Source organism: Diadema setosum, chromosome 5, assembly GCF_964275005.1.
Source record: "Diadema setosum chromosome 5, eeDiaSeto1, whole genome shotgun sequence".
NCBI lineage: Eukaryota > Metazoa > Echinodermata > Echinoidea > Diadematoida > Diadematidae > Diadema > Diadema setosum.
Window position 1 is genome coordinate 41,103,488 of NC_092689.1, and position 20,536 is coordinate 41,124,023.

Genomic DNA, 20,536 nt, shown 5'->3' on the forward strand with positions numbered 1-20,536 from the left:
TGATGGAATGGAAATAATGCATATATAGGAATATATGATACTCTTAGGAAGAGCAATTACACCTGTACAAATGATACAAGCTGAGAAATATACATACAGTAGTAAACAATATTTTTTTTTTTAAGGCAAAAACAAAACAAAAACTTGCAATAATTATGCCATGTTCATACCCAACTGTTTCTATATGGAACTCGGACAAGTCTACAGCAATACTGTATTAGCACCAGCATTCTAAATGACAGGGTAACTTATCCTTCACGAAACTCGCAAGAAAGGAAAGGAACGTTTGTGTGTGTGTGTGTGGGGGGGGGGGGGGTGGCAGATGCTTATGGCTGAAAAATCATAAGAAAAATTCATACTTGAGAATGATGGTCCAAACAGTGCACTTTAACTCAGTTAACAAATCTATTACTTTCTTTGTTAACATATTCATGTCCCTATGATCATTATCTTAAATATTTCACTTTCAATTTGAAGGACATAGGAATTCTTATGGGTACTCTCGTCATCACAAATTATCAACTCTGAGCAAGCAGAATTCATATCTTGAAGGTAGATGAACGACTTAATAATTCTCACCTTACACAATAGATAAATTTGGTTGTTGATTTTACAGTACGTTTTATGCGATCACAAAGAAGTGAAGTTGCATAAAACATGTTAAGATGCACTTCAAATTGTTGATAAATTCGATCTTGTAAAAGCAGTAAAACATACTGCAGCTGGAATCATAAATCTTCCACATTAGTCTTCCAATATACACAATAACGATCACATACAGACTAGTTGTAACATTTAGTACAGTGTACTCCCGTCATAACAAACAAGGTCAACACAAGATTCTTGTTACAATGAAGTAAAAAATTCAGGTTCCAAATGTATATCTCTTTGTATACTTCACTCTTCAATTATAACGAAATTTTGATATAACGAAAGAAAAACTGCCAGTCCCGGGGACTTCGTTATAGCAGGAAATTTCTTCATAACACAAGAAAACAGCCGGTCCTAAGGACTTTGTTATAACGGGAGTCCACTGTATACCAAATCAAATCATACCAAGCATTCAACAAATCAAAATTCATCGTTTCATAGTACTGGTTCTTTTCTATATACACATAATGTATTTGACACTTCTTCACTATAAATGCCTTCAGTGCACTTCAGACAGTATACATGAAACAAGTAAAATAAAAGATATAAACTTTAGCTCTACCTGAAACAAGCGCCGTGGTTGCAGCCATGTGTATCATCAGCAACATGCCAGTAATTTCGTTTTAAGACACAGATTGAAGCATACTGGCATCTCTGGTATGTTTAACTCAAAGCAAACAGTTTCCTCTTCTCCCATATGAGAGTGGTATATCCAGATTTTATTATGATGAGCCACCACTTAAAAATCACTGGAACCCATTAGAAAGAGGATCCTTGAATGGGAAGACAACCTCATGCTATGATCGACACAAAGATTGATTTCAAATTGGCAATAACTGAACAGATACCATCACGACAATTTACATGACTATCAAGGAAGATTAAGAGTGTAAAAACGTGATGAAAGGAATACTAGTATAGTATAAGCACATGGAGTATTAAGACTTTGATACTCAATGTTTCATTACAGCTGAATAATTATGTTCTTGAGCCTCCACAATATGAATTTCCATGTTTTCACTATGTACAGCTAAGTATGCAATTCAGGACATACGAACACATGAAAAACACGTTATAACACACAGCAATCTGTCTGAATTTAAGCAAATAAGAATTTCATGGTGTGATTTCCTACTCGAGAATTGCAAGCAAAATATTGAAGATGAGGTGATAAAACTGAGTACAACTACTTTACATACTCAATGACAGAGCAGTGTGCTCTAGTAGACGGCTTGCTCTTGGCATTGGCGTTCATGTGCTAGATTTAATTCCTTCAGAGACTGGTTGACAGAAATCAAAGTTGCATCTTCCTTGTCTGTGGAGCATGATAGAAAAAGAAAAAGATGGCGGTCAAAGAACTTGTTTTCAACTATACCCACGGATGTATCACTAACATTCAATATTGCCTTTACTATGGAATGAATATTATCACAATGTCAGTGAAGATGATGGTGATGACCACAATGATTTGATTGTTGCTGTTTTATCATCATCCTCATTCATTTTGATGTCATATCATAGTTGCTACTGCTTTCAGGAACATAAATACATGCTTTCCCTGACAGCAGGAAATACTGGCCATTGAACATATCTGTAATGTATTCAAATCCTATTCATGCTTTCTTCACAATTGTCTTTACTAACACAAAGCTTGCCGGAGGCTTGTCCTACTCAACATCGACCGATAAATGCTAAGTGAATACCTGCCAAAGAAACTTAAGTGGATGGAGTAAGTGGATAACATGGTTTATTACCAGGCTGTACGTAAAAGAAACATCCATGAATTTGAATGCATTACAGAAATGGTTTATTCCTCAAGCAACCACAATACACTGCTTTAATGCAAATAAAGTTACATAGAATTAAGGCATGCTCTAAAACAGCCAAGGCTTGGATACAAAACTAAAAAGCAGGCATTAAAACCTTACCCTGCAGCTGCCAGCTCAGAGATTTGTCCAGGACAGCCACGGCACTGTGATGCTCCATAGACACTAGGACTGCTCTCAGCTCTTCCACAGTCCCATCAATTGCCTGCCATAAGTAAACATCAAAGTAATATTGACAAGATGATGACGGAAATGGGAGGGACCATAAAAGATGATACATCCAAAGGATTTGAAATGCTATTGTGGGACAAGCAAAAAGGGAACTGAAAGCTGAATAAACGAATGGAAACTGTAGCAGGTATTTTGTTTGTATACTTGGTGATTGTTTGCACAGGCCTCCTTATCTGTGAAATCTTTCCAGTCGAAGGCAACTATGTTTTAAAATATTTTCTTGAAACAGTATATCTATTCATTTAAAAACTTGCTGACAATTTGAAAACAAAACTCATAATGTTCTATTGTCGTAATAGTATATGAGGGGACTAAAATGCTATGTTATTCATTGGAATCACAGAATTCAACACCATAACATAATTGCAAGACCCCTTCTTGAACTGTCTCCCACTTTAAAAGGCAAAATCAGCATCTATTTCCGGTTAAATCATTCAATGGTTGAAATTGACACTCTTTTTTTTTTTTATTTCATTGCCTACCTTATATTGGAGATAGGTGGAACTATTTAGATTAATCAAATCTGCAAAGATCAGAAAATATTACAAAGATTAGGCAGTTTGAAACAGAATTATAAGCTGTAATCTTCTATGATGATTTGCCAATTGAAGGATCAGTAATAAATTTTAGCAATAAAAAGGTTTTGATCACTACAGTGGACTCCCATTATAACAAAGTCCTTGGGACCGGCAGTTTTTTTTCGTTATGTCGAAATTTCATTATAACCGAAGAAATGAACAATAAAAATACACAGAGTGGATAGTGTTGCAGCCTGAATTTTTACTTCCGTTGTAACCGGAATTTCGTGTTCGTTATAACGGGAGTGCACTGTATCTAGAGCAACACAAGCAGCAGCTAATCAGATCAGCACTGCTAATCAAGAGAAGGATCACTCAAACAAACACACAGCAGTACCTGATATTGGCTGAGAATAACTCGGGTGGGGTTGGGAACATGCTTGAGGAATCGCAGCATGTTGTCAAGCCCCAGTCGGTTGGCCAGGGTGAACCAGCTGAGAGTGATGGGGTATTCCTTGTCTAGCAGGGCAGACAACTCATCGACGGTGGATTCTGGCAGCTGATCAATATTACCTGAAAGAATACAATGGTCATATAGATTACCAAGACTTCACTACAGTCATTCCGTTAACATTTAACATAATCTAGATTTTACAGCAATGACCATTTCCAGCAACACATTTCTATGAATTACAATCCTTACGTGCTGATCAGCAGTGTAAAGCATGTGAAGAAAATCCAGTTGGCATGTTTCATCATTACGCACAGAAAAATATACATGAGCCAGTATGCAGTCATACTGAAGAGAGTGAGTGCATATGAAGAACAGAAATATGTACACTTCTTTAATTTCGTTTTTTTTTTTTTTTTTGGTCACACTATCTTTTTTGTTTGGAGTCACAAAACATTTCTTATGTTGTCTTCCTTTCAGAAAGCATTTGGGATAGGTTGCTGAGAATGATACACTTCCTCCCTGGAAAAAAGAAACACCACTATTTTTCAGAAGAAAAAAAAACCAACAAACAAATAAAACAAACAAACAAACAAACAAACAAACAAACGAACAGACACTGACCCCAGAAAATATCATGAGCTAGCTTGCCATGCCAAAGCAATATGATACTGGAAAGGACATTACAACTAGTGATATGACCCTGGACGCAAACAATGTTAACCTGCAGTGTGTGGAAGACAAATAAAGCACACATGGAAATCTGAACCAATGCAAAGAGAATTTACAGCAGGTTTAGGTTATTGCTCTAAAATTTCTTCTTTTTTTTGGGGGGGGGGGGGGTGGGGGGGTGGTGGTGTTGTTACCTTTAGCTGTGACCAGAGAGGACCCCAGTGTGCTGTAACCCTTGGGATGGACGGCAAGGACACCTTTCCTTGCACTCTTAGTGGATGGAAAGTATCTCTGGTCCTTGCCAACGTCTTCATCACTGCACAACCTGATGGAGCTTGCTGTGCTCTCTGTCTCAAAACTCTCTATCTCTCGGGATCTGAGGCTCTGAGACAATACCATAGACCTTCCCCTTAGAATCTCCTTCATCTGAGATCGAAAACAGGAAAGGAAAGAGCAAGACAGTAGTTACTTGCAATTGTTGTACAGTAATGGGGCTATCTCTTAATTTTGAACAATATCAATATTGATTATCTGAAAGTGTCACTGATGCGCTTGTCTCTATACATATTTTTTTTTTTTTTTTTTTTTGGGGGGGGGGTATTTCTGTTTTTATTAAAAACTGTAACATTTGCCATAAAACAAAATACATATCATACCTGTGAAAGTATAACGCTCAATGGAGCATAAATGAACACACAACCAAGAAAACACAATACAATACAATACAATACAATACAATACAATACAATACAATACAATACAATACAATACAATACAATACAATACAATACAATACAATACAATACAATACAATACAATACAATACAACACAAGACAACACAACGAAAATGTCTCTCTGCATTTCAGAATGTGTTTAGAGGGGTTATGCTCTCACAAATGGAACACTAGTATAATGTGAACAAACCTATAAAGCATGTGCATTACAAAAGATCCTTCAGTACCGTCAACATCACATAGACATACCTTCCACATTTCATTAAGAATTAACTCTCTAATGTTTTACTTTTTTCAAACTTGGCAAGAAGTGTAAGGACAGTAACCTTTGCCTACAGATGATGGTGAAACACAACATGCTTGGTTTTATCTTACAGTACCTTGTCACTCCTGGCCAGCTGGTATGGGGTCTTTCCATGTCTCTCTATTTCAGAAGATTCCTTGGTTTCCTCAACCTCCTCCTCTTCCCTGATACCATCATCTTCACTGTCACTCTCCGCATCGGAGGCAGACTCCACATCACCATTCTCCTGCTTGGGGTCGGCACCGGCAGCGATGAGCAGGGCTGCGATGGCCCTCAAGTCTAGGCTGCTCGCGATGTGGAGAGGTGTGTTGCCTTCAAACGTAGCCGCCTGCACGTCAGCTTCTGCCTCAATCAGAAGGTAGCCAAGGATCGGATAGTCCTCCATCTCAATGGCATAGTGGAGAGGCGATCGCCCTATCTTACCGTCCTGTCAGGGACAAGCAAAACACAACAGGGGAAAGGCAACATCAGATTATGTGTTTGTACATAACTCTGTGGACACACACAGAGGTTGATGCAACATACATTGGTATAAACTACACAAAGCTTGCAATTTCTACGTAAATGATCAAGATACAAGTTTGACTTATTTCATCTTTGAAATAGTCCTGCAGTCAAAGGTGGATGGATTGTATCATGGGGGAAATTGGAAGTGTCTTTAAAAGATGGAATCTCTCTGAAAAGGTGGGGAATAATTGACAAGAAGGTAAAGGAAACTCACAGGAAGACTGGCATCAGCTCCAGCAGAAACAAGAGTCCGAAGAATGTTGAGGTTCCTGGACAAGACAGCCAAGTGGACAGGAGCCAGTCCTGGGGAACGGAAGCATGGGATAAGAGAAACTACAATACACTCTGTCACATGACTTCATATTATTGGGGGAAGGGTTTAATGGGAAAGGGCTTTCTTGTGATTCACCACACTTTGCTGGAATTTATACAATCTCCACTTTCAAGTAAACAAAACAATAAACACAAAAATACTGCCAACCACAAGATAGATTTCTTCCATATCAATATAGAGTGCAACTCTTGAAAATGAAAGTTATAAAACACACATGGATACCTTCATGAGATACCTGGTACAAACAAAAGCTAACTAATAAAACAAAATTATCAAAACCTGAATATTGAGTACAACACAGAATTCAAACATTGCATAGCAGCAGGAGACAGCCAGCATGCACACTCACCAGCATAGTTTCTAAGGTTCAGGTCAGCTTTGGGTGGGATGATGGCAGCTTTGGCCTTGGGACCACAAACCAGGAATGTCATGCCATCATCCACGCCGTGCTTGGCTGCCAGGTGGACTGGTGTGTTTCCCTCTTGGTCACTGACATTGGGCGTGGCACCACAGCGCAGCAGCACTTCAACCATCCTCGACTGTTTGGTGAGGACAGCCAGGTGCAGCGGGGTCTGGTGGTGACAAAAAATATTATAGAAATTTATTGATAACAAAATCTGACATCAAACTTGCTGTAATAAATTCGTCTTTGATGACTACATACAGGTATGAACATGTAAACTTTGAGCTTTAAGTGCTATTCATGTGGGTTCAAGTTACTGTGTGATGTAAAGGCTTATGTCTCTAACATCATATGGTATACGGATGACTAATTTTCTGGCTTCGTATGTGAGGGATTGACAATGGGTCCTAATCATAGGTCATCACTATTACATGGAGGCAACTGCACTCTATTCCAACATTTGGCTCAGGTTAGATGAAATCATGTACATATCTTATCTTGCTGTAACCTACCGTGTATCTCCCATCTCCCTTCATTTTGCTACCTTTCTCAACAGTGACATTTGCCGTGTCAGGTACCATCTACACTGCTGTAAAAGCATATAGTGGGGTTTATTGAGGGATTCAGGCAACAGTACCTGGCAAGCATCAGTACACATGCAAGGACTTCCTTCATCATATCCAGGGTATGACAATAAATTATTTCTTTGCTGATCATTCAAATCTTTACATTTGAAATTTTAGGGGCTCAAAATGGATGGAAACTAAGGAATCCAATTTGCACCAATAGACATGACCTTACTGGAAATTTGGGGGCCTGATATCAATTTTTAATGGTCCTGAACCACATTGATTTATGTCGAGATCTGTTATATCTCAATGCTATTAACATTTAAACCTCTCCATTATCTGTACCTGTTTCAGATGGTTGACTTGGTTGACGATGCCTTGGTTTGGGATCTTGATGACAGCTGACAGAAGGGCATGGAGCACATCATACTTCTTGTGAATTACTGCAGCATGGAGTGGCCTACAGTCAGACGCAATGTGCAATGCGGTGTTAAAGCATTTGCTTAACTTGCATACTTTCATGATAATGCTTTTTGGAGCTGAACATTAGAATGCAACATTACAAATGCACCATATAAATCATTCTTTCAGAAATATCTGAACTAAAAGATAAGTATCAAAACTGTAAGTTTAAGGCCTACTACGATACTGATAAATCTTCTTCGAAGCTATCAACCATGTGGAACAGATTGACCTGTTGAGGACGCACTGATTTTTGCTACAACAAGCCTTTTCCATAGACACCTGCCCACATATACTCAGAACTAGCTAATATATTTTCCATTCAATACACTGCACATCCTAACGTCATTCTTTTACCCATACAAATCTTCTTATTCGTTCATGAACAGAATCCGGCATTTGAAATCAAAAGTCACACTGAAGTGAAAAGAAACAGAATCAAAGATTTAAAACACCATAGAGTAGTTTGAATTCAGTTTCCAATTCATTGCACACGATGACATTCACAAAGGAATTGATAGGAAACATGATGTGGCCCTTACGTGTCTCCGTTATCATCCTCAACTGCGATGAGATGCCTCTGGACAGTGAGAATGTTTTTGATATCACCCGTTGCTGCATAGTCATGAAGAGCATTGGCAGTCACTTCTGCTACACGCCATGCCATGGAATTGATGTCTATAGGAATGTCATCTGTAATGGATGACCATTCAATCACACCATGATTAAGCCAGTCAAGGGAATGCTAATCAGAATGTGTTAAATGTTAATAGATCATATTACCACCTTCACAACGTGGATGCAGTATAAATGCCTTCTACATCAATAGCACTGCCATAATGTCATCCATTTTACAACAATGCTAAGAATGCAGTTCCCAGACAACATCTAATAATCTGACTGAAACAGCTACAAACATATTTCAACATCTTTCCATCAAAGTCAACTTCTTTCAAGAATAAATATATGCTGCAATTCTCTGAGAATACACAAAGCAGATAGGAAAATCAAAATCAATCTCATCAGAACTCAATTCAAGGGGCAGCCCAAGGGGGGTATAAGAAAACACTTTCATTGTTTTGTTTTGTTTTTATTTTCAGGTTTTGTTTTTTACTCTGTCCTCTCCTTCTAGTAGTACAACATCATGCCAGCGGCTGTGCAGAAAAGAGTGCTGTGACCTTTGGAGATATAAATTCTCTTCACACGTCCAAAGGGTAACTCCCAGTATCATATGCAAATACTACAATACATGTCGTAAGACATCGGATGCTCACATACGTTCAGGTATGGAACATGCTTTATATGATGGCTGAGAACCATACTTAAGTCTCATATCTGGTGTCATGATTTGCATTATACGTAGACGGTTTTGTTGCTTGAAGAACTTCATATGGCAGACACAATTGTCATAATTCTGGATATCAAACAAAGTAACTGGAAATTATAATACAGAAGTGCCACATATGTACCATAATGCTACATCTGCAAGAAAACAAAATAAAACAAATATGGACTGAGGCTTTGGCAACTTTTTATCTCCCATATCACACTAATTTGGTCAAGGCAACATAATTACCACAACATAGTGTAAATGCATGCCAAAGAATCATTCAATACATTTTGGTATTCGATATGTAGCCTTTAACCTTTGCAGAGAGTATTGAACTGTAAGTGAAAGAGCAAGACAGAAAAGGGAGCAGACAGTATCAACTCCTTACCAGTCTGAATGGTCTTTTCGTCGGTGTCTTTCGACCTTTGCACTCCGACCCCTTTTGGAATGAGGTCAGATATGTTGATGGGTTCAGCTCCACAGTCTCGCTGGACATCAGTGCTCAGCTGGAAAGGAACTGGATGGCCAAAATTATAGAGCAAAGCTTGGTCAATTCTGAAAAGTTTTACTTATGAACTCTCCCGGCAATGTAATTTACCTATCACCTACTAAACTGAACAAAATTACTGTAAAATATGATATATACTCGCGGCACAAAATTTTCGCGAATTGGAGCTGACGGCTTTTTGGGGGGATGAAATTTTCGTGAATTGCCACTGGCGTTCAATGCATATAGTGTAGACAAGAAATTTCACATGCACTTCAATTTCATGAGTCTTGGCGCTCGCAAAATTAGCGAAAATGAAATGCACGCGAACATTCTTTGGTTTACAGTAATCAAATGTATCAAACTAGACTGTTATTATGTTTCTCGATGCTGAGATCCAAATTGATGACAACTGCACTCACCTAACATAGCTGAATTTACATGTAATAAAATAAAGCAGCTGGGTTGATACTTGAAGTGTTTACTGTTAATACCGTTAATGCAGGTCCCTTTTATGAGTGTTGTTTTTGAAGATCTCAATGACATGATGATAACTGCCATTCATCATTGATATAGGGCAGGGAGTTTTGACTCTGTGTATCCCCTACCACTTCTTCTTTCTTAATTCTAAATTCCACAAAGCTGGAGTGGAGCTCTGACACTTAGGAATTTACAGAGATTGTAGCATGTGGCGCAATGTAAATAGAGATAGCCTAGTCAAATTGTTAGTTCCTAGTTCATTCTTCCAAATACTGATAAGAAATAATAAAAGATGCACAAGTCTTAAAGTCCTCCTCACACTCAGTTCAAAGACACTCAACCCACCTGTTTCTAAGTTGCAGTACTGGGTGTTGTTGTTTTCCCCTTCGACTTTGATCTGACTCTCGGGCACCCTGATCGACGCACCGGCCTGAAATGTTGGTATCTGGAAGGGCATGTCAACCTGCATCTGTGGCGGTTGCTGTTGCTGGTGTTGCTGCAGCTGCTGCTGGTTCTGCTGCAACTGGAACTGCTGCTGTTGGGACCTCTGTTTTGTGGTCAGTGTTGAGATACTAGGAAGAGGCTGACTGTTGGATGTTGCCTTCGTGAAGACCGTTTGTAGACCAGCATTGCTTCTGGCAACTGCATTTGGCTGGGTATGCATTTGCTGTGGTGCTGCAAAGCAACACAGGAACGAACTCTTTGATGAAATTTATAATCTTTTCCCTCATTGATCACACTGAACAGTTACATTATTAGCAGATGAATGACAATGTTTTGACAGAAATAAATTTTTATACTGATATATTTTACCTTGCTGAGTGATGGCCTGGTTTCTTACTGATGTGGACATTTGATTGCTGAAACCTTGAGGAAATCCCATATTTGAGGTGAAGTTATATCCTCCTCCTGGATGTGCAAGAGCAAGAAAGACATGAATAAAATTAAAGCACATGACTGAGCAATGACATGAAAACAAGATTGTATCTAAAATGTGCAAAATGTCATACTCTTGCATTGCACAGCATACATAGCACACAGCTCTTTTCTGCACCTTCTTTTCTTTTGAAAAGAGGTTATCATAAGAACTGTGTAACAATGCAAACTAGTAGAAACAGTATCTGCTGAAGGGAGAAATTCAGCCCCACATGTGCATAATTGACAACCACTATCCGTCATTAGGCAAATCCTGGTAAAGTTTACTAGAGGCACTATTGTGAGCCAATACTTTCTACACCATGAGCTGCATGAAAGTGACAGGCACAAGACCATAATATTTGTATTCTGAACTGCTAAAGGTCACTCTCCCAGCATTCCCTATAAAAGCTGACACACACATACACACACACAAATAAAGAGGAATTACAGAGTGTATGCAAGTCTTTTCACATTCAGTCATGACTTGCTATTGAGTCCAACGTCACGGCGGTCAATGATTCAACAAAATTATAGAGACAGATTAGCTAGTAATCATTATTTCTCTGTCTCGTGGAATATTGTGTTTAAAGTGCATGCTCAAATTGACTTTGAGAGCGCAAAGTCAGGTGAACAGAGCAGTGTTTCCACAAAATGAGACACAAATGATGACGCAATAGAATTGTGAAGTTTCACAGACTTTCCCCATATCAGGGCAATTATCCCCCGAGGACAAGTACTCCCCGGCTAATTACTGATTACTGATAAGGTTACAGTAAAAATTAGGGTTACAGTTAGATGTAGGGTTAGAGTTTGGGTTAGGGTTAGGATTAGGTTCAGGATTAGGACTAGGTATAGGGTCAGGGGAAGGGTCGGGGTAATTGCCCAGCGAGTAACTGCCCTAGACCCACTTTCCCCGCATACATGTACCAGTAGTAGAAGGCAATGATGGTCCATTACACTCACCTGATCCACCACCACCACCAATGCTTCCACTCCCTCCTCCCATCGATCCCTGGTACGAGCTGCTGTACTCGTTGAAGTGAGCGAGGTGCTTTTTCCTCTTTCGCAAGATACCTTCACGATCTGCAGCACGTTTGGTGTGCAGAGAAAGGATTGAGCGTGACACATTTGACAATCCATATAAGTGTAGCTGTAATATCATTTTCATTTTCCTTCAAAATTTCCATTACTTTTCTATGACCACCTGGAGATAATTTTTTAGTGTTTTTGTTCAATCATTTTAAATATGCAGGTGCACTTCCATCATCTATCTTCGTCAATGATGCAAGAACGACCTCAAGATAATTAATCATAACACTCCTCGTAGCAATGCTGCTATCAAAAGACTGCAATCTCTATGCAATCTTATAAAATCAAAAGTACACACAACACATTAATCTCCAAATCAAACTTGACAGATATGATACACATTTCTCCCAGCATAAAACTACACGGTACATTCCTGACATCGGTATGAGTAACTCTGTTCAGACAATAACAGAAGTCATTGATATATCATACAGAGATATATATCTCCTTTTTTTTTTCTCAAGAAAACTTGTATTCACCTGGCACTTGCGGATGGTAGGTGAAAGGCTTGGGGTCACTAGTTTCGTTATCAGACTTTCGCTTCAGCTGCACATGTACGTACACGGGACGGTCAATGTTTGTGTCCCTGTAGGCAGGAGTCTTGAAGACGATGGCATACTGCAGTATTGGAAGCATCAAAGTGATAAATTATGATTCTTTCATCTCACCAAACACAGGGTTAATCCATATCCCACCACTTTGATTACCATTATTTGTTCCTGCAATATGCTTTTTTCAAAAGGATTTGTTTTTTTCTTTAATTTCTTTCGTATTTTTTTCCAAGCAGTGTATTAAAACACTTATCGATGAATAGAAAGTCAAAAAGAGATATATTTTGCAAACTCACAACCACTCAACCATCTCCCAAATGAAAATGTTCAAGTACAATGCTGAAGTGCATGTTTCAAGAAAAATTCTTGGCGGTATCAATCACAAGTGAGTAGAGCTTTGCATAGACTTGTACATTACATTTACATTAATGCAAACATTCATGATGGAAAACAAAGGAGCAAAATTTATGCTGCTTATAAACAGAGCATCATTTCTAATCAAGAAGTGGATGCCTTGTGGAACAGTAACCCCAACTTACTTACTGTATATGCAATTCTTACACACCAAATTCTGCTGAAATGCTCTTCTAAGTTCTTCTCAAGTCATAAGACTTGGATAATCATGTAACCACATCACTACCCTCACAGAACAAGAAAAAAAAATTACCAAAACGAACTACATCCTCCAATCACTTCAATGATCACATAGTCACCCTTACCTGTCTGTGAACATCAGTTGGTCCAAACTCAGCAAACTCCTGCCAGGTGATTTGTCCATCCGTGGAGAGCTCAAAGAAACGCACCTGAATGTCTTCTTTCTGGACCTTATCACACAGGAGGTAGACCTCCTCCCCACCGGTGCAGCAGCCGGCACTCTTGTCCATCCGGCATATCTTCAGTGTGGTGGCATTGGGCGCCTCTGTGGATGGTCAGAAAACGAAGATGGTGTGTGCAACTCTGATCAATCTACAACACTAGATGAGATATCCAACCAAGCCGACAGACCAATCAAACTATCTTCTGACAGCTTCGAGCATATGTAGTAAATGATGATAATTCACTACAGTCACTTTGCATGTAGTATGAGAAAATGGGAGCTAGTCTGGACAAGCCTCAGACAATTGTACAATGTATGGCAAGTGTTATCATGGTCATGAATAAATTACACAGGGAATGTTTATATAAGATTAGAATTCATCAGACAACATATCAGAACGCCCAAATATTAAAAAAAAAAAAATAGCCTGGAGGTAACTTGGGAATACGGTAGATGAAATGCATGGTATTTCCACTTCTCTTATTATACTGTATATTGGGAAGTATTTTGAGTAAGGTCACGTGACTTGATGTTATTCAAAAAATACTACAACAAAAGAAAAAATGCTTCTGCAGTGTTGGGATCAGTAGAGGAAATATATTATCAGGGAGAAGAATGGCAAGTACAGGACTTAAGGGTGACTTACTGCTGTCGAAGACAGGTACCGAAATGACCGGGTCCAAGGGCTGTGTGAAGTGACCGTTGCTGTCCGGTAGGTAGGTCTGAAAGCAGAGTCTGACCACACTAAGGTCCATGTCTTTGGCCATCTCACGAGCCTTCTTCTCAACCTCTCCATCTGAGGGCTCCACTACAGGTGCTTGCATACCCTGCCCATCCCTCATCAGAGAGTTGTAGAGTCGGTGCTGGTCCAGAATACGTCGCTTCAGGGTTGGTACCACATCTTTCCGTGTCACGTGCAAGATACCAAGGTTCGGGAAACTACAAAAGTGCAGATGCATAACATATCAGTTGTGCATTGCAAATGCCAAATTACTTTAAATGAACTTTCCTACTGTAACTGCTCGACTCTCACATCAGAAAATTATAGGTATGTTCTTCTTCACTCTACATCAGATTAAACTTCTCACAGAGAACAAAATAACGCAGTCTAATGTGACTGTGAAAACATTAAAAAACTAGAGAAGCACTCTGAGAGCACAGACCTCCACCAAGCATGCAGCTCATTTCCACCACTGATCTTGTTCTTCCATAGAGATATCAGTGATTTCCACCCATACGTACTTATAGCATTGTGTGCTGAAAGTCGCCCAATTTCCCAATATAGAAGCCTTTGTTACGTCATAAACGATCAGCTGCACGGCGCGCCTTGCCATATACCTAGCAGAAACTAGAGCACGCTCTTTAGTGCACGCATGCAAACCTCAAATACGCGCAGCCTTAACTCCCAAGTTCATTGACCCTACACTATTGTACCTGCCAAAATATCAAAAATCCTTCATAAATTCCCCCAAAATTCTCGGATCACTACCAAAATGTAATTGTTTGTTACTTATGTCATTCTCAACCTTTCCTGCAAGTTTCATCCCAATCCTTTAACTACTTTTTTAGTTATTTTGCACACAGACAAACTAACTAACTAACTAACGAAACTAACGAAAACATAACCTCCTCCCTTGGCGGAGGTAATGAGAAACAGTGCTGCAAATGAAGGGCATAGACTGAAGACTGTACCAATTTCACTGTGCCTGCTATACCTTACAGTCGAGAACTGTCAATACAGTAGCACATCACAATATGCACTCTTGACACCAGTTAAATGTTATTGCCTCCTTCCCTGTCTCTTAACCCATTGAGCACGAGTACCGAGTATACTTGGGCAGGTGTCTATGGGAATTAAGTGATATAGCAAAATCAAACCATCCTCAATGGGTTAAGTGTGAGTTGTAAGTTCATGCTGTAAAAGCTATGCATACTTCATGTTAGTATAAACAAAATCACAGAGGTAGGGATGTATGCAGGGGTATATACATGTAACAGATAGCTCACCTGGCAGTCATGTCTTTTGGGCCAACTTGTACTGTGCACAGTCCATCCCTACAGTGTTTACCAACCAGAGAATGTGCGTGAGGCCGTGGGGTGTCCTCATTAGTAACCAGAGAGACGACGATTCGAGCTGATCCCTTGTAGTTACATATCTGTCAATGAAAACAAATGAGGAAAAGAGAGAAATTTATCATTTATACTCAGCTGATAACATGTGTATCCTTCTATTGTAAACATTTCTTTCAATCCAATTCTTATGTATTATCTTATTTTCTTTGGTTTGAGCTGCCTGTTTTGATGGATGTGGGATCAGTTATTACAATCCTACATCCAAACATACGTCTGACTGCAACTCATATTTCCAACATTCTTGATTTCAATTCAGTTATTAACTCAAGTATTTTTCTTTGTACAACATTGTACTGATTTTGTGTTATCATGTGTATGTAAATGTTGTGTGTTGGAAATGAAATGAAATGGTAATATAGCATTTTCAATTGATTTTGCAATGTTCTGGGATACTGTTACCCACACTAACATATCTACCTGGTAAAGGCAGGTAAAGGCTGGTAAAAGCCTACTTATTTCCGTGTGAATGGAAAAGATAACTAGATTCAGACTTCTGCACACAGTTGACTGGGATGCGTCCACTTCTCATACAATCGCTATTATTACATTTGCTGTCAGCTTGTACACGGCCCTTCACCTACAGTTTGATGTATCATCAATATTGATCTCTGTCCAATGATTAATCTTTAAATATCCACTCTGCATAATGGAAAAAAAAAATCTGAATTCATTCTAACCATCACATCTAGCCTGACAATACTACTACAGTGCACTCCCGTTATAACGAAATGCTGGGGACCGGCAGTTTTCTTTCGTTATAACGAAATTTCGTTATAACCGAACAAATACAATATATAACGAAAACAAGGAACCACTTATATTATGTTTGCTGAATACTCATCATACACTGCAAAGCTATGTGAAATGTGATGGGATAACTGTATTACAATAATAAATGCAAGTTCCCCTCTGAAACTGTGTGTGACACAAGGAGCGAACACACAGTGGTGTGAAGCGTTCACCCAGGCAGAGACACTATAAATGCTTGTTCCGCTACGTATTTTCGAAAGCAATTCGCATTTCGTTATAACAGAGCACATTTCTTTTGTTTTTCTTTGTCTGTAGCGCTCGGAAAATACTTCATTATAACGGAAATTTCGTTATAATCGTGTTCGTCATAAGCGAATTTTGTACCATAGACTTTAATGGTGATAATTTTGGGACCAGAAGATTTACTTTGTTGTAATGAAATTTCGTTATAACCGTGTTCGTTGTAACGGGAGTGCACTGTATTGGACATTGCTACATGTAGCTGAAGTTATGGCTTAAAAAGAAGAAGAAAATGTTTTAACAAAGAAGAGTGATCTTTACGAACCCTTTTCCCAATTGTGATTTTCATGCATATGATTGTCAACTTATTTCAACCATGTTCACAGACTTACTTGTAAAATCACAAATGGGTATTCCTCACTGAAGTAATGGCTGGTATATACAATAGCTTTTCGTACCAACCTCAACCTTTTACCTTTTAACACTATCCTTCCATAATTCTAAATAATTGTGTTACATACAGACCTTGTACTTGTATATTTCTACCCTACCACCACATTATACAGCTGTAATACCACCCAACATTCCTAGAAGTTACAGTACAGCAGAAAATGCAATATCAAGCCAAAGTTCAGTGAATTTTGACCTCAAAGGATCTTGCCCCATATCTAATCAGTGCATCTACCTCTCATGAGGGTACAATGGCCAGGCAACGAGCGAACCCATGGAACTTTATTTTCTTAAAAATAATGCAAAACAAAGTGTGGGACGGATGTAGAGACGGATGGATAAATTGATAGACAAACAGACAGACAGACTTGTAAGCAACCCAAACAAAGTGTACATGTGTACAATGTATGTAAGCTAGTGTATTCGTGATACTTCCGGCACCCTTCAGCGCGGGGGCATGAAGACGTTGTTATCACATGATAAGTTTTGATTCAGTACAATCAAACCCCCAAAATAGAAATCCACCTCATTTAGTTGTGATTTCTGCACTTGCATGTAACACATCTATGGTATACGTAAGAGGACGCTGACACACATCTGCGGCTCTACTATTACACACTGTAAATTGATAGCAGGGCATGCAAAGGTTCTTTGTCTTCTTTTCTTTAATCTTCCTCTAAAATCCTACACTTCCTCTTCACCTTCTACTGCTTTGTTTTTCTTTTTGATCACTTTGAACACAAGCAGCAAGATATGCATTTTACTAATGAATGTATATCCTCATTACCCTAGTGTATAGTTGATCTAAAAACCTTCAGGAATCTGTGGTACATATATTCACATCTTATACTGAAAAGTACCTGTAAGCATGACTGCAAAACAGTCAAGAACAAAGTTACACTGTGAGCAGACCAACAATGTCTATATGTCATTTGCAGGAAAAGGCATTTTCAAGATTCCTCTCTCTTATCAACATGCTGGTCTTTTGAAATAATCTTCAAAAACACAGTTCAAGTGTTTATACAGCGAGGCAGTTTCTCCGGTCTTCTCTCAATAAATCATCATCTAAAAGTGGAAGTACTTGACCATGACTCTATCAAAGTAACTCTAATTTGAATTTTAGCAATTGAGTGAAATGTGTGATCTTAGAGTACTACATATTTAGCATCCCCCACAAGAACATCACGAGAACATTTGCTGTACAAGCAGATGTGTACATGTGCGTCATTTTGACAGCAAGCTGGATTGCACGCAATAGCGATTAAACACATGTTCATTCATAAACCCGAAAAGTTTCAGTTTCATTATTTTCCATCAAGCTAACAAAAACTACAGTTTATAACTTCCTTGTGCATAAATCATTTACAAACTGAGTGTACGTGTATAAAGACAATGTGTTAATTAGGAAATACATACATGATACAGTTCATCCAGCATTGTACAAGAAAAAAAAAAAAGAAGAAGAAAGAATCACTTCGCATGTTTCATGGAACACATGCATCCGAGATGCGATGATACTACATCATGTACTGTTTGTATAGGCAATTGTGCATCTGTTTAGATAGTATAACATTTCCTATCATGGATACTACGGAATGGTGCAACTACAGTAACTGCTGTACGTGTACATGTACATGTAACAGCATTGATAAAGACAAAAAGCAAAGGAAAATATTTCTACTTTGTAAGGCCTTCAAACCAAGTCTGCTCCACAGAATTTTAACAAATGTTTCAGACTGTTTTGAGTGTTACATGTATGTACACAATAAGGTGTATTCCTTCTCCTCCTTTCTCCCCCCCCCCCCTTTTTTTTTTTTTCTTAATGCACAAAGATACAGGCTGTACATGTACAGTGTATCTATATGAAAATGCATTCATGTGTATTACTGAGAAGTTATTGTTAAAGTATTGTGAATCTACATAAGATAAACCCTGCTCTATGGTCCCAATGGGAACTGTGTATGTACAATGTACAATGTACCTTCAAAATAATGCTGAATGTATATAATATAATGCTAAAATAATTCCCTATCATTGAAAAGCTTCCACTACAGTTGATATATATGCCAACTGGAGGAAAACACAAAGAGAGCACTCTTTCAGAGGCAAGGGAAAAAATCGATGTGACATTTCAAGGGCTGATGCAGGGTTCTCCCCAGGAATTTCCTCATGCTCGACGGGGATGAATAGAACTGTAAATATCTCTGTGTTTGTATGCTGAGGGTGGGTACGGAAGCGTGGAAGATTTTGTAATGCTCAATACCTCACAGATAAATCTTTGCTAATATGCCACTAAAAGAGATGATTCACTGAGGTGTAATGAGCCTTGTGAGAGGTATATTCTCACAGATACCACGCAGAAACTCCAAACCTTAGAATCTTTGAGCAGCAGTTCGTAAATAATAATGGTCATATTGCACAGGAGTATTCTCATTGCTAGACGGTAGGGATAGCACTCATTTGTATGAGTAGGTAGCCAGTACCTTGAGAAGTAGGATGATAGATTACTGTAAAAGTGGATATTTTTGTGCGACTTATTTTTCACGCTCAGCCGGGCAAGAAGAGTTTTGCATGTTTTAAATTCCATGGAATCAAGACATCAACTAAGTTTGAAATATAGCAGGCAAAATATTTGCATCGTTTTATTTTTGAGCTAGTTTCTGTAAGCACGAAATGCACAAAAATTTCAACACTGCGAAAATGTCCACTTTTACAGTATTACATGTATGTGGCTTTTGGAATTACTATGAATTGTTTTCAAGATGAATGTGGAATGGTGTTAAAGTTTGTGTGAGTTGCTATGAAAGTATAGTGGGTCTGTACTCGGAGATGAACAGACGTTTCAGACTGTCCTAGCACAGTTATCGCAGAGGTCCAAACGCTGTACAGCTTCAACATCTTTGCACACTTTTTATACATTGTAAATCTCGAGCACAATGACGTAATGATAGAGAGAAACAAAGGAGATCACAACCTGTCACACTTACGACTGCTTAAGAAGTCCTCTTTAATCTTGAAACTGATCCAGCACGAGGGAGGAAGACTCTTTCAGTCTGACGCATACAATGTAGACAATTTTGCTACGACCTATGGTATGATGAGAAATTGCGGGTGAGTTACTTACCTCAACTGATGGGAAGGACTTCTTCCCTCTCTGGCTGTTACTACCGGGTAATCCTCCGTGAGATGGACCTTCACATCCATACCTGAATCGGAATCCTCGCTATGAAGTCAAATGTAAGAAAAATGATAACCATGTCAGACACAAAGTGTATCAATCAATTTAAAGATTTAAAGGACAAGTTCACCTTAGAGAAAATGCAGCAATATCAATAGAACACATCCGTGGTAGTTTGAGGAAAGTTGGACAATCCGTTCAAAAGCTATGGATTTTCAAAGTTTCAGTGCCACCATTGCAGGATGAGAAGACTACTACAGCTTGTGATGTCTCATGCGTAGAATGATAAAAATAAAATAAAAACGAAAATTAAGCATACTATATCCACTCTCCTCACATGATAAAAGATCACTTGACTTGCTGCTTTCAGAAGGCAGGGAAAATAATATTACACAGCCACCTGCTGCATGTGGCCACAAAAAAAAAAAAGAAAAAAAAAATACCCCCACC

At 38.7% G+C, this 20,536-nt stretch overlaps 2 protein-coding genes across 2 annotated transcripts in view; one reads left to right on the forward strand and one right to left on the reverse strand.

Annotated features, from left to right (window-relative positions):
* LOC140228291 (small ribosomal subunit protein eS24-like) overlaps nucleotides 1-20,536 on the forward strand; it is a 109,186-nt gene that overhangs the window by 9,145 nt on the left and 79,505 nt on the right. The window lies entirely within an intron of this gene.
* The window catches only part of LOC140228714 (nuclear factor NF-kappa-B p105 subunit-like), a 28,091-nt gene that overhangs the window by 2,013 nt on the left and 5,542 nt on the right, over nucleotides 1-20,536 (reverse strand). Inside the window, exons 2-19 of the mRNA XM_072308992.1 lie at nucleotides 20,033-20,131; nucleotides 15,343-15,491; nucleotides 13,982-14,274; nucleotides 13,238-13,437; nucleotides 12,447-12,585; nucleotides 11,842-11,961; nucleotides 10,774-10,869; nucleotides 10,306-10,635; nucleotides 9,382-9,510; nucleotides 8,206-8,356; nucleotides 7,547-7,661; nucleotides 6,579-6,801; nucleotides 6,110-6,198; nucleotides 5,465-5,815; nucleotides 4,544-4,775; nucleotides 3,624-3,799; nucleotides 2,580-2,682; nucleotides 1-1,966 (exon numbers count right to left, since the gene is read on the reverse strand). The exon at nucleotides 1-1,966 is cut by the window's left edge and continues 2,013 nt beyond it. Of these exons, the coding sequence (XP_072165093.1) occupies nucleotides 1,872-1,966; nucleotides 2,580-2,682; nucleotides 3,624-3,799; nucleotides 4,544-4,775; nucleotides 5,465-5,815; nucleotides 6,110-6,198; nucleotides 6,579-6,801; nucleotides 7,547-7,661; nucleotides 8,206-8,356; nucleotides 9,382-9,510; nucleotides 10,306-10,635; nucleotides 10,774-10,869; nucleotides 11,842-11,961; nucleotides 12,447-12,585; nucleotides 13,238-13,437; nucleotides 13,982-14,274; nucleotides 15,343-15,491; nucleotides 20,033-20,131 (3,090 nt within the window). The 3' untranslated portion in view covers nucleotides 1-1,871. The remainder of the gene's footprint in view (nucleotides 1,967-2,579; nucleotides 2,683-3,623; nucleotides 3,800-4,543; nucleotides 4,776-5,464; nucleotides 5,816-6,109; nucleotides 6,199-6,578; nucleotides 6,802-7,546; nucleotides 7,662-8,205; nucleotides 8,357-9,381; nucleotides 9,511-10,305; nucleotides 10,636-10,773; nucleotides 10,870-11,841; nucleotides 11,962-12,446; nucleotides 12,586-13,237; nucleotides 13,438-13,981; nucleotides 14,275-15,342; nucleotides 15,492-20,032; nucleotides 20,132-20,536) is intronic.